Source organism: Pezoporus flaviventris, unplaced genomic scaffold (assembly GCF_033815535.1).
Source record: "Pezoporus flaviventris isolate CSIRO_AGI_PZ_B2104156 unplaced genomic scaffold, CSIRO_AGI_Pfla_v1 ptg000057l, whole genome shotgun sequence".
Lineage (NCBI taxonomy): Eukaryota > Metazoa > Chordata > Aves > Psittaciformes > Psittacidae > Pezoporus > Pezoporus flaviventris.
This window is the reverse complement of record NW_026892605.1, coordinates 2,235,236-2,252,094: the sequence shown is the minus strand read 5'-3', so window position 1 is coordinate 2,252,094 and position 16,859 is coordinate 2,235,236. Positions and strand designations below refer to the sequence as shown.

The 16,859-nt window shown below is 40.3% G+C and overlaps 1 protein-coding gene across 2 annotated transcripts in view; it reads right to left on the bottom strand.

Annotated features, from left to right (window-relative positions):
- Nucleotides 1-3,296: 3,296 nt before the first annotated feature.
- The window catches only part of LOC133277515 (chondroitin sulfate proteoglycan 4-like), a 30,146-nt gene continuing 16,583 nt past the window's right edge, over nucleotides 3,297-16,859 (bottom strand). For both annotated transcript variants that reach the window (XM_061469391.1, XM_061469392.1), the window contains 3 exons: nucleotides 12,949-13,121; nucleotides 6,705-6,888; nucleotides 3,297-6,227 (listed from right to left, as the gene is read on the bottom strand). In XM_061469391.1, the coding sequence (XP_061325375.1) occupies nucleotides 4,174-6,227; nucleotides 6,705-6,888; nucleotides 12,949-13,121 (2,411 nt within the window). In that variant the 3' untranslated portion in view covers nucleotides 3,297-4,173. The remainder of the gene's footprint in view (nucleotides 6,228-6,704; nucleotides 6,889-12,948; nucleotides 13,122-16,859) is intronic.

Below are 16,859 nucleotides of genomic sequence, written 5' to 3'. Positions count from 1 at the left end.
GTGAGTGTGGATTGCAGCTCAAGATGAAAATTGAAGACAAAAGAGCCCTAACGTACTAACATTTAAGATTTTTGTATTTTAAAATCTTCCAAGCACATGTAGTTAAACAGAACAATTTAGTGAATTAAACTCAGCGCAGTCCTCTTTCAGCAAGCTGAAATCAATGCATTTATTTCTACGTTACAGTCATCACTTGCTAAACTTGTCCAGGTAGATGCCTAATGATATGTCTCTACTTTTCTGGCTGCATGCATTGTGTTAGAGGCACAACGCTGGGCACAACAGCACAATAGCGATCTCATCACATGTGCAATTTGAAAAATAAACACAGAAAATCTGGAAGAACACTGTTACTGACAGTGGGATGCTGTGATGTTTCTGCACCATCTGCAGTAAGAGGTCCTTAAAAAAAGCACAAACACATAAGCATGTGGATTATAAACACTTTATTGATTTTACATATGTTTTCAAGGCACTTTCAGGCTGCAGTTTAGAACTCCATTTGGTAAGAAAGGTAATCCCTCATAAACCCCATCTTCACTAAACTAAGCACATAACTTCAAGGTTAAATAAACAAGCAAAAAATTCAAACCAGATCCTGACCGTGAACTGCGTACATTCCTGGAATCACAAATATAATCCTTAAGTACAAAATGTTTTGGATGAGAGGTATTTCTAGATTGATTGGTATTTAGGAAACCCAGGATGAGATTCATCCCAGTGAGTTTTTACCATCTAAAAGTGGGACTCCTAGCTAAGCCAGTCACCTCAGCTCACCCAGAGTTGATGCCCCTCATATTTATTATCTATGTAAGAACAAGGTGAACTGTCCTCTGCCAGAGACTATTCTGTATTGTCCACAGGGAATTACGTCAACGCAATCAGATCTCATTTTTTACACTGGGAATTCAGGGTATGATATAAAGCAAATCCATCTGTAGTTGTCAGTTAAAATATACTGATACAATATACTGATATGAAGTTCTCATCAAAACATTCCATAATATGGCACGGTTGTCTCATAGTAGCACCAACTGGGGGAGAAAACTGAATGCTGGCACATTTACTGATGAATTAGGCATTTAGTCTCTTTCTATACACCACCCCTCCCCCCTCCCCCGCAAAAGACAACCAACCAACCAACCAAAAAAAACAAAAACAAACGAACAAAACCCCAAACCTCAATGTTTAAAATACAATTCCATAATGCCTGATCTACTTGAAATGAACACCTGTTGTTAACCAGAATCATTCTGGAGAATGTTCTCCAATTCTGGAGAGCAAGAGTTCAGCCCATTCAGCTGGAGCCAAAAAGCCAGCACACCATCTTTTCTGTATTTTTGATGTACAATTTTTTGCTCAGAGCATGCGAATGCTGACATTTAAGAATGCCCATTCTATTATGTGTTTCTAATCGCATTGCTGTTTTTTCAACTCAGTTGCTTGTATGTCATGGTCTCATTTTTACCACTGCCAGCACTACAGCAGATATGTTTCATCCCCACTGCACACAGAGCACCACAACTTTGGCACACCTGTCTTTACAACAACACATTCAGCAAATTGTCAATAGTGGATTTTGTCACCACTCCAGCAGCATTTAGCACTACACTATTTTAGTACTGAATTAGAGGCATATCACTTGGTCTCCTGGTAGGCACTGGAGTATGACACCTCTTTTGTGCTGTTGACAGGAAGGTCTCAGAAGGAGGGAAATGTGAGATGGGCTTCTTTAAGTGTCAGGAAAGTGTAGGGATTATAATGCTTTACTCCTTCTTGGAGTGAGGCTTTGGAGGAGGCGTAAAGGGATCAGGCTCCTGCTACAGGCTAGAAGGCATCAGAGGCAGACTGTTGCTGACAGCTGAGATCTGGAAGAAACTGCTGTGTTCTCGGTAGTAGCAGAATTGGTGGTCTTAGAGAACAGTAAAGAAATGTACAGCTGCACCTCTACAAAGGATGTTGGGGTGTCCCTGTGGTGGCTGGCAGCACCACTTCTCTGGATGAGTTTCCAGAAACAGTCCCAATGATTTTGTTTGGAAAAGCAGAAAAGGTCTGAAGTACAGATCTGCAGCAGTGCACCTGAAAACCCTAAGCCTTTTACACTGTCTATATACTGCTTGAATTCAAATCTGCTCATACTGGCATCAGGGAAATACGGTAATGACAGAGAAATACAAAAAGTGTTCAAATACACTTTAGCTTGAGCATATAAAGGGTTCGTATCTTTAGTTTCTAGTGTTCCACTTGGAGCTGAAAATGTGGCTTGCATATTTTCCAGTGACATGGAATGCTGTCCTTGAAGTGGGCTCTGAAAAATGCACTGCTTCAAAATGCACAACAATTATGGCAGAGGTGGTAAAGGTGAGAAAGACTGCCCCTACTGCTCCTGTGTTTAGCTCCCAGAATACAGCAGTAAGCAGCCCTCCTCCCAGGTAAAAACTTAAAATATATAAATGATATAAACACAGGTAATCATCAACAACAACAAAAAATCATCCAAAACAAAGTAGTGTGAAATGAATAGCACCAAGGATGTAAAGGCCCATACATCCGTTCTATAAAATCAAAATCTGCAGTACCTAGGCTCAAAATAAAAATTCCAGTGTTAACTGAGCGACTGCAGTGCTGAGACTGCATCCTCATACTGAGCACAGTGTTTTTACAGAAAAGCTAACTGGAAGCTGTAGGAATGCAAAAGTACAAAAATAGATTATGTTCAGTGGCTAGTGAGGAACATTCACTTGAAGTCAGTTCATTCTCTGAAGTCAACAAGAATTTTGTTGTTGCTCTCAGTGGAAAAAAGACCGGACCTTAACTGGAGACTGCACATCACTATTGAACTTGGACTCCCAGAAACACAAAAAAGCTCCCTTAGCAGGGCAATTATTGCACATTTTACCACCAGAGAAAAATTAGAATAGGTAGGACTTGTCATAGTGTGTAAGGCACATGTGTTCTGGAGGTGAAATGTAACTTCTAAAACTTCAGAAGGGTATACATACTTCTTTGCAGAACTGTTTCTGTAAGTAGCTCCCCAACATACAACAGTATGCAACAGAAGACTTGATTCTACCGTTATCTGCTTGAACTACCAGACTCCAGAAAGAGCTGTGTTTGTTTTACTGTAGGCAGAATTTAGCCTGTTGTCATGAGGAGGTGTCCTGGGTTCAGCAGTAGCAGTCATTTGTCTCCTTCTTAGTAGCTGGTGCAGTGCTGTATTTGGAGTTGGAGTAGCTGCGTTGTCTGTTGCTTTACCATCAGATCCTTTCTCTTTGAAGGTGCTGGACGGTGTTGAACAGGGCTCTGTAAGTGTAGGCCAAGCCCCAGCAGTTGCCATGATTTGTCCCTCTCTGGTATGACCAGGATGACAACACACCTCAGTTAAGTGTTTTGATGTCTACTTCCAGACATAACCTAAGCCTAAAGATAATGCAGCTGACAGGCTGACTGGCAGAGACACAGTTTTTGCCATGTGGATTAGGAGTCATGGGTACATTTTACCAGTTCGCAGACATGAAAGGCTACAGTTCAGTATCAAGTAAGAGAAAAAAAAACCAAGTATCTCACAGCAAGAGTAATTTACTGGAATCTGCATCTACTGTTACTGCTGAATTGAATTCTAGACTTTCAGTTCTGTGTCCCAGATGAATACTTGTCAAAATAATAACATCTCTGTTTCTTTAATATTGGTGTCTGAAGAGCCTTTGGGTCAAAATTACATTATTGAGATTAGCACCTCGACAACTTGATGTTGGCAATTACATATAGAAACAGTTGAAAGTTCTTCAAATAGAAGTGGTGGTTCAGGAAAAAATACCAGACTTTTATAGCAAACTTGGTTCTTCAAAAAGTCATTACAATAAAAAGAATACAATCCACGACAGAACATTCTATTTTACACCTGCAACAGTAACTAAAAATATTGCATAAACAAGGTGCAGTCAAAATCTATAGGGCCAAATTCTGCATTGAAGTACCAACTGGAAATGTTACTTTATCTACTGTGATCAGTAACACTTTTATTATTATTTCACAGGGATGTGGATTTCATCTAGCAAACAGTGCATCACTTGACCTATAACAAATAAGTGTAATATACTACAATTTATTCATGAACAATGTATGCTGTCTTTTCCATATTACATCAGTCAGCATGACCAAAATTTGCTGTAACTACACCCAGTATTGATTATGCTTCAAAGCTGGGTTTGTTTTTCGACAGTACTGGATCATTTCAGGATCAAGGTTTAACCAGCTGTTTTGAGGAGACTGTTCTACAGTGAGAGAAACTACTGCAGGAAGCAGCTGTTCATGTCTTATGGCCATGAATGGTGAGGCTGTATTTCTTTCAACACCCTTCCGGAGAGTAGTCACTGTGACGCTGGGTACAGTCAAGCTCCGTTCCAGACATCGATCTGGACTACTGAGGACTGTGGCTGTTTGACTTTTGACAAGTGTTTTTTTCTTCTCTTTCTTCTGACGCATTAGCAAAATGCACACAGAAATGACAGCAGCAATGAGCAGCACAGACACCAGGACCAGTGGGATAATGATGTACCGACGGTTGCTACTTTGACCTGCCTGATCTCTGGGACTCCTGGCATTACCCTGGGTTGTGGTCTTAGTCCCTGCAGATCCACTTGTTCCCACTGCCATATTTAGCATTGGACCTTCCTCATGTAGATTTCCCCAGTGATTCTGACCTGGCCACATGGTTGGTTCAGTCTTCTGTGGTGCTGCTGTAGGCTCTTCATTCTGAAAAAGGGCTGCTCCCTTGTCCTTTGAGGTAGCGTGAACCTTTAAAGTGGTCATGCTGGTTATGGAAGGCACTTCAGTTGTAAAACCCTGCACAAGTGGGGGACTGTGTGGCACAATGGAATACTGAAAACAGCCAACAGCAGGCTGCACAGCATCTGCCCTAAGTATATATGTGAATGAGTCATTTAACAGATCAACGCCCGTCATATTCGTATCAATGTCTAGAAGCACAACACCGCTATCAATGTCAGCTTGGGTGAATGTCTGAATGTCTTCGAACACTACATCATTCACAAACCTTTTCTTTACAATCCTTCCATGAGATGGGGGCACTATCACTTCAAATCTAGGATTGCTATTTGTCAAATTAGCTAGCTCGGAAGCATCCAGGTCACTGCTTCTGAATTTATAAGCTGCTTGATTTGAAATCTGCATGTCAGATACAACTTGTACTAAAGGCTTCACTGTGATGTTCAGCACTTGTCCTGTTAGATTGCATTCTGTAGTGAAAAGCATAAACTCTAGTACTTCTTTGGACCCAGTGAGGTTTGTCAGGTGGTAACACAACTTTCCTGAGTACAAATCTGCCTGCTCAAATTTAGTAACCTGTTCATTTCCAATCATCAGGTGCCCGTATTTGAGCGGCTGAGTTATTTCATATATGATATTAGTGCTTTTTCCATTTGTGACAGCTGAAAGCTGAACATTAGTAATAGTGACAGATGTCTGGCCCTGTGGAAGAGCAACACTGGTCAGGTTGACCAGGACAAGAGTGATTGGTATGACTTCAAGACTGAATAGCTTGTATAAAGGGCGATGTTTACCATCAGTCACACTGAAATAAAACACCCCAGAAGATGAACTTCCATCCTGTACGAACCAAACTTTATCACTGTCAACATCAGCTTGTGTGAAATCATTTATAGAGACACTGAGATTGCTTTTCATTGCTAAATAACCATTATTGGGGTTATTAACAATGGTGTATTTGAGCTCAACTGGGGCGTTATCTAGGTCTTCAACTTTCAGATGCTCTGACCCCAGCACTGACACATCTCCCTGCAAGACTTTCAAGTGCAGCCTTTTAGTCTTCAGTTCTGGAGCTTGGTCATTCACTGGAACAACTGTGATATTAAATATCTCTTCTAAAACTTCGCCATGGGGCTTTGTCACAGACTTGCTCTTTAGGTTTAACCAAACAGCAAAAGTGAAATTGTCCTTAAGTGATTCAGAATTATCATGTATGTACAGAATTCCAAATTTGTTCAGTATATATTGGGAGAAGTTGGGTTTTTCTTTGGTAATGTTCCTTTCTCCAGCAACTACCACACCATGTTGGGGTAAAGATATAACTTGATACCAGACTTCATATGTGGAGCGCTGCACCTTAGGTAGCTTAACCAATAGATTTGAAGCATCTAGATTTGTTCTGTTGATTAATACTCTACCTCCCTCCTGGACTGTGGCACCTAGCAGAAAGGTAAAGAGAATCTTAGAAATTGAGTATTTTATAGTTGCAATGTTTCAGAAACTAGCTATCAAACACTGATGATCCTCAGTAAAGATTCTCCTTCATAATATCCTTGATTTCCATATGTCATGGTTAAAAATACATTACTACTATGTTTAAAAATACAGGCACATACACGAGACAAGATTTTCTGTTGATGCATGCATTAAGAAATATCTATATTCCAAAAGCTTTTCACACACCATACAGCAAAATGGAGAATACAGCAGCTGGAAGGATCAAATGCAGATACTTAATCTCATTTTTAAAGATGCAGTGATGCAGGTTTCCAAGCTACTGTCTACACTACACTCTACTAAAAAGATATTTTAGTCATTTGTTACAGATGAGAAAGTAGCACTGTTTTTCACATTTATTCATTAGAATCCTGACAGATCAAAACAAATTTGGAGCCCAAACTGTACAGTGTCTTTACCTGTATTTGCCAGAAAACGACTGTTCTGATCATGCCTTGTAATTTCATATGAAATAACAATATGGAACACGTGTAGGTCCAGAGCCGATGGTGGAGAGGAGACAGTAAATGTGAAGAAATCTTCTGCACTCCAGCCAGCCGACTCACCATGTAAGTGCTCATACATGATCACACCTTCATCCACCTGTTTCAGATGAAGGGAAGCCACAGATGTAAGAGGAGAGACATAACACAGAAGTGTAAGGACAGGAAAAAGAATATTTGGAACACTGTTCAAGAAAGCCTTTGTACCTTAGACCACAAAGTTTATACAGGATCATAGGAAAAAAAACTTACAGTCAAGCCCAATCGTTAACCCAGCACTGCCAAGTCCACCAATATACTATGTCCCTAGGTGCCATATCTACAAGTTTTAAAAGACCTCCAGGGATGGTGACTCCACCCTTGGCAGCCTGGTCCAATGCTTGACAACACTTCTGGTGAAAAATTTTTCCTCATAGCCAATCTAAACTTACCCTGGCGCAACTTCTTGTCCTATTGCCTGCCACCTGGCAGAAGAGACTTACACTTACCTCACTACAACCTCCTTTCAGGCAGAGAGTGATAAGGTCCCCCCTGAGCCTCCTTTTCTTCAGACTAAACACTCCCAGTTCCCTCTGCTCCCCATCACACTTGCACTCCAGACCCTTCACCAGCTTCATTGCCCTTCTCTGGACCTGCTCCAGCACCCCAATATCTCTCTCATAGTGAGGGGCCCAGAACTGAACACAGGATTCGAGGTGGAGCCTCACCAGTGCCGAGAACAGGGGAATGATCACTGACGTGGTCCTGTGACCCCTCTATATCATGTTCATCTAGCTGTTGACCAACACCCCCAGGTGGTTTTCCACCAAGCAGCTTTCCAGCCACTCTTACCCAAGCCTGTAGCATTGCATGGGGTTGTTGTGGCCCAAGTGCAGGACTCAGCAGTTAGCCTTGTTAAATCTCCTACAATTTGCCTCAGCCCACTGATCAAGCCTGTATGTAACATACACTGAGATTACCTCAAAATTCTTCTCATAAGATGGACTCTGTGTTACCAGACAAGCTTACCTGAAGGCAGGTGAAATGTTACTGTGCATGAATATCTACTAAAGCCCTCATGTGATGAACAGAGATATAAAACACTGAGAAATTCATCTCAAACTAGCAATGGCAAACAGGACCTTAGCTGGACTGTACTTTTAATGAATTGGAGTTTCATATCTAGGGTTTTTTCTTTATAAGGATACCAGTGGATCTGGACTCATTGTCCTGAAAAAGCGCATGAAAGACTGAAGGCTTGAAAAGGACTCTGATGCAGGTATTTCATGATGAATAGGCAAACACAGTTGGTAAGGGACTGTGGAAAACAGAAGGAGGTGCAGTAACCACTGAAATACAATCTCATTTACAACCAAGAGCTGATGAGATTATTTAGTGAAAAATTCCTGCATCACAGCAAGAAGGGGATTCCCAAGAGTCACAAATGGATCTGGTTTGTCCTATACCTGCCTTCATTGACTTTGCAAATCATCACACTCAAGAGAATCCAATCAATCCCAGCATGAGTGTCTATGCTTCAAAGTACTGCAAAATGCTGCAGTCAGTCTTCAGAGAAACACATATTTATACAAGATACAACCCTTTACCTCTTTAGGCCCCAAATCAAAAGGCAGAATTTTCAGACTAGGATTCTCATTCCACACCTACACTTTAAGATCAATACCATGATATACTGAAACTGCAATAGGATTCCTAATAACCACAAGACCAGAACTCTTACTAAATCCAGTAGATTCAGTATCTGGTCTGCTTGATAATTCATTCACTGGCTTGCAGAGAAGGCAGCTCTACCTATTAAATCCCTGGCAACTTCCCAGGGAACTACTGACCTGGCTTTCATGTGTTAGTTCATAATGGCCAGAAAGATCCCTGTCTCACATGGTGCTGATTCTAAGTTTACTATTCATAACAGGCGGCAAACACCCTGAAGGAACTCACTACCATGCTTTCCTATCACATATGCTTGAAAGGTGTGAAAAAAGAAAACACCCTGCTGGCAACCCCCTCCCTGCCCACCGCCGCTATCATAGATGAAGCACTTTAGCAGTATAGAATCTGAGTTGTGACTACAGAGAGAGCTAATCCTGAAATTACCGCAACAGACCCCACTGAGATCACTAGAGAAACAGGGCTTTCAGGGTCGGTTTTCTCAGCTGACTCAAAACCATCCCATCTCATTGTCTAAAAAATTCAGACTGATGTGATAAAATCCTATAGGCACATCTCCAATTTTGTACTTTCCCTATACTGATTTAATTCTTAATGGCTATTGTAGGACAAAACAGATACTAAAATGACACACTGGTTCAGGGTAACTTCCCAAAGCATATATCTAGAACCTCAAGTTGGAGAATGTTAATATATGTAACAAGAACAGGCACAATATGTATTCTTTAAATCCAACAGTGTTTAGTATCAGTCTTAATAAGCAGGGGTGGTTTTCTTCAGTTGCAAGACTATGCTTATATCTGGGATAAGAAGAAAATGGGATTGGTAAGGATTTCTGTGTTTACCTCTGCAATGATTTTAAATATAACAAAGAAACTGTGGCTTGCGGCAAGATGAAAATACTTTCAAGATACCATAGAAAGTATTGGCAGAGAAATAAACCCCAAACATCATGTTGAAAACTACTGTGTTACTCAAGTGGAAGGGCAGACACAGGGACTGTGAGAATGAAGACCTCGGACCCTCTATAGGAGAGGATCTAGTTTGAGATCATCTTAAGAACCTGAACGTGCACAAGTCCATGGGACCTGATGAAATTCATCTGCAGGTCCTGAAGGAGCTGGCAAATGAAGTTGCTAAGCCACTGTCCACCATATTTGAAAAATCATGGCAGTCAGGTGAAGTTCCCAAAGGCTGGAAAAAGGGAAATATAACCCCCAATTTCAAGAAGGGGAAAATGGATGACCCGGGGAATTACAGACCAGTCAGTCTCACCTCTGTGCCTGGCAAAATCTTGGAGCAGATTCTCCTGGAAGGCATGCTAAGGCACATGAAAAACAGCAAGGTGCTTGGTGACAGCCAGCATGGCTTCACTAAGGGGAAATCCTGCCTGACCAGTTTGGTGGCCTTCTCTGATGGGGCTACGGAACTCATGGACAGGGGCACAGCAGTTGATGTCATCTGCCTGGACTTGTGCGATGTGTTCAACACTGTCCCATACAACATCCTTGTCTCTAAATTGGAGAGACATCAATTTGATAGGTGGACCACTCGGCAGATAAAGAACTGGCTGGATGGCCGCACACAAAGAGTTGTGGTCAATGGCTCAGTGTCCAGCTGGAGACCAGTAACGAGTGGCATCCCTCAGGGATCGGTGCTGGGACCGGTCTTGTTCAACATCTTTGTCGCTGACATGGACAGTGGGATTGAGTGCGCCCTCAGCAAGTTTGCCGATGACACCAAGCTGTGTGGTTCGGTTGATACGCTGGAGGGAAGGAATGCCATCCAGAGGGACCTTGACACGCTTGTGAGGTGGGCTGATGCCAACCTCATGAAGTTTAACCATGCCAAGTGCAAAGTCCTACACCTGGGTCGGAGCAATCTCAGGCACAGCTACAGGTTGGGCAGAGAAGAGATTCAGAGCAGCCCTGCAGAAAAGGACTTGTGGGTGTTGGCTGATGAGAAAATGAACCTGAGCCAGCTTCAGTGTGTGCTCCCAGCCCAGAAAGCCAACTGTATTATGGGCTGTATCAAAAGGAGCGTGACCAGCAGGTCGAAGGAGGTGATCCTGCCCCTCTACTCTGCTCTTGTGAGACCTCACTTGGAGTATTGTGTGCAGTTCTGGTGTCCTCAACATAATAAGGACATGAAACTGTTGGAACAAGTCCAGAGGAGGGCCATGAGGATGATCAGGGGACTGGAGCACCTCCCATATGAAGATAGGCTGAGAAAGTTGGGGCTGTTCAGCCTGGGGAAGAGAAGCCTGCGTGGAGACCTCATAGCAGCCTTCCAGTATCTGAAGGGAGCTGTAAGAATGCTGGGGATGGACTCTTCACTAGAGACTGTAGTGACAGGACAAGGGGTAAGGGATTAAAGCTTAAACAGGGGAAGTTCAGGTTAGATACAAGGAAGAAGTTCTTTACTGTAAGGGTGGTGAGGCACTGGCACAGGTTGCCCAAAAAAGTGGGCTCCACCCCTGTAATGTAAATGCTCCATCCTTGTAATGTAAATGCTCCACCCTTGTAATGTAAATACTTCACCCCTGTCAGTGTTCAAGGCCAGGCTGGACAGAGCCTTCCTTGGGCAACATGGTTTAGTGTGAGGTGCCCCTGCCCATGGCAGGGGACGTGGAACTAGACGATCTTAAGGTCCATTCGAACACTAACTATTCTATGATTCTATGATTCTATAAGGGTTTTTAATGCAGAATTAATTTTCTTATATTGAGAACTACAACCGTTCATGAAAATATTTCTTGGAATGTAATAGTGATTTCAATTATAGTGTTTTTTTGGCAATGAAGCAACAAGCCACAGGGCTCAGGGAAGAGTTCAGAATCATAGCAAAATTGACAACTATCTTTATAAGCTAGCTGCATAGTACTTTTCAGAAGTGAAATTTCAAGTTCCGCAACAGAATTAAGTTAACAAAAATCCAAATTCAATTCAAATCAGATTTACAAGCTTCTTATTACCGAAAAGAAATTTAATGTCTTATTCTCCATTACATAGAGAATATGTTTGCAAGATCAATGTCATTTTGCTTCATGTGCCTACAACACACTAAATAGTGAAAGCTTTATTTAGGATCTCTTTTCTCTCCCACATACCTCATTCTATACCAGAATAATCAGCATGCTGGTTAAGATACATTAATTCTACCTGCAGTAAGTCACTTAGCTCTACTTTGTCTGAAGTAAAAATGGCCAGTATAAATACCTCTGTCAGAGAAGAAAAGCATACACATTATTGCAGCTCAAATCCTCACACAACTTACAAAGATCAAAGGAAATTTAGATCTACATTAGCAAGAACTAAAGCCATAGAGAGTAAGTGGCATGTTCTGACATGGCACTATCTGATAAACACACGTAAAGACCATACCCATAAGCAAAAAGCGTAAAATTCCAGAACTTTAGCTGAAAGACTTTCTATCTGATGTGCTTACTGTTTCACCTAATGCTCATAAAAATCACAGATTTTAGGAACAGAAGAGAACATTGTCATCATACAGTTCATCTCCATTAAAACATAAGAGAAAACTTGGCATCTATTGCAACAAGAGCAGTATCATAATGGGATTACAACACTTTTACAATGGGATTACATTCTGTGTTCGCCTTGATTTATAATGTTCAAGCAGAGATTCATTTCATTACAGTCTTTGATCAGGTTGTTTCAAAGTCTGATGATAACTAGTAAGAAAGTCAACTTTTATTCCAGGTTTTGTTGGTCAAGTTTCATTTCTGGCCAATAGGTTTTCTCATTCCTTCATATATACTAATCAAACAGCCACTTTAAAAATGTGTAAATGTAGGTTAAAACCAAGTTATCTCTTATTTTTTCCTAATACTGAACTCCCTTTATCTCTACCACTTAGATTTTCCGAAAATAACTTACTGCATGCAGAGCTCACAGTTATATTCAGATTCTGACACAGACAGAAGTCATTTCAGTTGCAAAAGAATGTTTTCCATTGAGTTACGTGAGCTGCCACGTTTCAGTCGTTCAAATATGAGTCCCTGTATTACAGCTAAGATTCTTTAAACACTTAATATCACAGCCAATCAAGTCAATAAAAGTCCTCTTGGGGACACCCATGAGGACTGTGCACAGCTGAAATTAATCTCCTACTTGGATTTTTCGTAGATCAAAAGGCTACTCCTTCTGCCAAAAACTAAAGGCTTCCAACCTCGGACTGCTGGTTAATGGCACCAGAACAGCTCTTTCTGAAAAATACCGTTACAAGCAAAACAGTGAAAATTGCCAAGACCCTGCTAGTATCCAAGTAGAGGGGAAAAAGGGCTCCTCCTGCGTTCATTACTAGATGCCAGATACTTAATGACATAGCAAATCTGGGTGATTGCACTGATGGGTCACATATGCCTGGTTATTTAACAGATATAAATGGATCAGACAAAGAACAAGCAACTGAGATACCCTATGAAGTAACAATCTACCCCTGAACTTGGTATTGTAAAGTAAATGCTTACCATAGACTGCGTAAAACTGAGGATTTCCTGAGTAGTATTATCAGAATTTACTCTGATCAGCCTTCCAAGTTTTGGGGAAGTTACAATCATAAAAGTTATAGTTCTGTTTCCTGCATTGGTCACATCACTGGTTACAGCTTTCAGATCATGTCGTGAAATAGGCTTCCTGGAACCTAAAAAATGTCAATTATAAGTAACACAGATTTGAAAGAGCAAAGGGCCCCAAAAGGCAAGTTTTGTATGCTTGTCTCACCCTCTCATCTAGCTATTCTACTCAGCATTTTAGTAATGTTTTATAAGATTAGCAGGTTTACCCTTTTTTTGGTTACCTTCTACTTACAACTCTTCTACAGCTTTTTCAATCAAAAAGTCCATAACTAGCATGTACCTTGGTTTTACAATAAATAAAGAAACTGCAGTTCTTTTCAGCGCATGTAATTGCTAAACACTAGCTTCTGCAAAAACAATCCAAAGTAAAGAATACAGCACGCATAAGAATCCCTGTTCCTAAATTACATGTCTAGAACTGAATTAAAACTCCAGTCACCACTGTTTCTGGTAATCCCAGCTGTCCACAGAAGGCAGGGTGATTTGGCAGGGAAAAGCCTCAACAAGCAAACTTTCTAGTGAACACACAAACCAAAACTGATTATTACAGGCAGCTTGAACCATGCTTTATCAATATGAAAGATTTTCATTAAATGAAATTAAAACATAAATACTGAATTAAACACATTAGGAAGAACATCACATCACAGAAATAATGACCTGAACTAAAATAATGTATTATTAAGATGGATGGAGACTGAGGGATAACAAAATCCTTTTAATACATAGCACCACACTAAACAGTACATTCTGGTTTAAATATTATAAAGATTATAAAGAGCTTTCTGGCATTTAGTCAAACAAAATAAATGTTGATATAGCGACAAAACAAAACCTACTACTTCCTTAACAACAACAACAAAAAAAAGTATGTTTATTTGTCTTCTTTTTGATGCACTGTTTCATGGTACATGTTTAATGATACTTTTGGAGGAGCAATAGATTCCCATAATCCTATTCCCCCTGCTTCCACTTCTGCCTCCATTCTTACATTTTCTTTCTTTCTTGAGCTAGAAGCTTTTATAGGTACTAATACGTAATTTCAGATGCTAGTATTATATATCCTAGAAGTCTGAATTATCAATCCATCTTCAATGAAGCATAATGTTTATACATGAATAACACGAAATAACATTTTCCTGCTATAATAATCAGAAGAAAAAATATAGTAAGCAAACCGAAGAATGGTGATGCTCTGCAAGCCTTTAGTAACATCAGGATTCTGACTGTTTGCATGCACTTGTGCCCTGGTTCAAATCACATCTGATTTGAAATAGAGTTGTTATAATGAAATGACATGTTTTGGCTCTGCCTGTTTTCCCCTTTTTACCTTCCTATGCCTCTCTTTGTCTATACTGCTTTGAAAAGTAAAGCAGTCACGCAGGTCTAGAAAAATTCTTCCACACTGTATCTAATTTCAAGGAGTCTCCCTCCTCTTCCTCTCTCTTCCCTTTTTTGCATGACAGGCTGAGAGTGAAGCATGACCTTGTGTTGTGTGTATAGCAGATGTGATCAGGAATGTACAATTGAGAGCAACAGTTAATCAGACCAGGTGCACCTGCAAACACAGTTATTTCTCAGTAATCTCCTACTTACACAAATAAAGCCTCATGGCCTTAACAAAGTAAGAGAGAACAACTCTCAAACATGGTCACACTGCACTGATGGAAGTTACCACTCCAGTTTTTCATAACAGCAACAAATTACCATACCACCACCATCACAGTGCAGATGTCACTCGCTACACAAGATGAAATACAGTCTAGGGCCACAGACAATAAAGTCTCTCAAGCTTTTCTGCAAAAATGAGATCCTCTGCCAAACTTAACCTGCTCCTTCACCCACTTCTGTCCTGAGACTTAAGAACCTTTTCCAGCACCTGCAGTAGTTATGCTGTGGTCTGACACCTCAACAGAGAGAGACAACAGACTGCGTGAAGGAAAGGGAAGTGAGAACACTGTCTCCTTGTTCCCAAACATGGAAGCACAGAGGTCGCAAAAGCAACCCAACACAAACACAGGGAAAATGAACAGAGATGGAAGGAAGACACACAACAAGGATGGATGATGTACAGTAGGGCCAAACTAATCCAGAAAAGTAAAAGATGACAGCATAAGACTATCACTGGTACCTAACAATTTTGGTACCCATTTTCAATTGCCTACATTTAAGACTTGGAAAGTGCTTTGTAATGACCATTCTGCCTATTACTGCTAAACAGTTATGAATCATCTCATCTATGGACTGCTCAGACAGCTTTGCTTACAAATACCTACGAGTAAGGCTGCCTTCTCAAAGAGCAACCCAGTTCATTCCTTCCTTGAGCAATTGCTTCCCTGAAGAAAGCAAATCCTCACATTATAGATATCTAGCATACATGAGAAAAAAAATAATCTATCAGTCAGTTTTCTGAGCACATCAAATAAAACAAGCTTCTGTTAAACAGAAAAATATCCATGAATTATATGAACAAATCTGGTATATCCAACACAAAAGAAGACAGTACATGCTCTTATAAAATTGCAGAACAATATACTTTAGAGAACACCCAGTCATGAAGACACGGCAACTTCTTCATGGTATTTTCAGTTTTCACTTCCCTAGAGAGACAATTCTTCAAGTTGTCTCAAAATTAACTCTTCCTGCAGTGCTATAAAATATAACAGGACACTGGCTATTGTTTTTCTGTGTATTAACCATTTGGCAGTATCATTACTGCAATAGTTATTTCATGATCATCATGTACAGCTGAAGCCCATACACTTCCAGAACGTCTTTAGAAAGTATCATAAAGCAAACACATGAAAAAGCTAATAATACTTTTTAACACCAAAAAGGAGTTTTGCTAACTCAAAGTAAGCAAGAATTCAGGAAAAACTGTGGGCTTAGATGAACATAGCTTGCAGTGATGAAAGAAATACTGTACTTTGCAAACTGGAAAACAGATTGATAGCCTAGAGTCTTTGCTTTCTATGGCAGTATAAGGTATAATTTTCTTACAATTATTTTTAGCTTAAGACAGAATTTCCATAAATCCCTGTGCCTGAGGCAACCTTACACACCAAATCACAGATTAATAAGCTTTTTAAGTGGATTTATGTGAATCCCATTTATATTGACTGAATTAGAAGATCATGCTGCTACAATCTCATTTTTTGTTGCCTGTGTTTAAGTAGCTTTTGTTGCAAGCCTGTGTTTATGCAGCTTATACCCAGGAAGCTTAAGAAACTAAAATGTTCCTCTTCTGTATCAAATTAGCAACTCAAGGTATAGTTTAATACCTATAAAGCTTTACCAATTCTCAGTCTCTCTCTGGCCGTACAGATGTTCAGAGCAAAAAAGAAGGTAGCACACATTAAAGTGTAATGCGAGACACTGCTGAGAGAAGACTAACCTTCATTTTAACTTTAGTCCTGCAATTAATGTTAGATTACTAACTCAATGAGGGATTACTCCTGCCAATGCAAAGTAGTAAATGGATCTGGTGAGACTCTCCTAACACATAACTCCTGCATGGCAGGATTTCACCAAAAAAATGCCCAGCTGTTGAACCAGCCAGTACAAATGCACAAACATGAATCAAAGTCTTCAGTCCTCCTGATTAATCAGTGACTCAATGCTGCTGTCTATAACTCAGCTCAAACAGTAAGAAAGCGAATTAGCAATCTGGCGAGTTATGTTTGCTATTCATAATCCAATGGACACAAGTTTCACTCTGTTTTTACCAGGCAAAATACAACCAGCTAAGACACCTCTAAATATATGAATAAAATACTGACCTTTTAGACAAATATGAAGGGGAA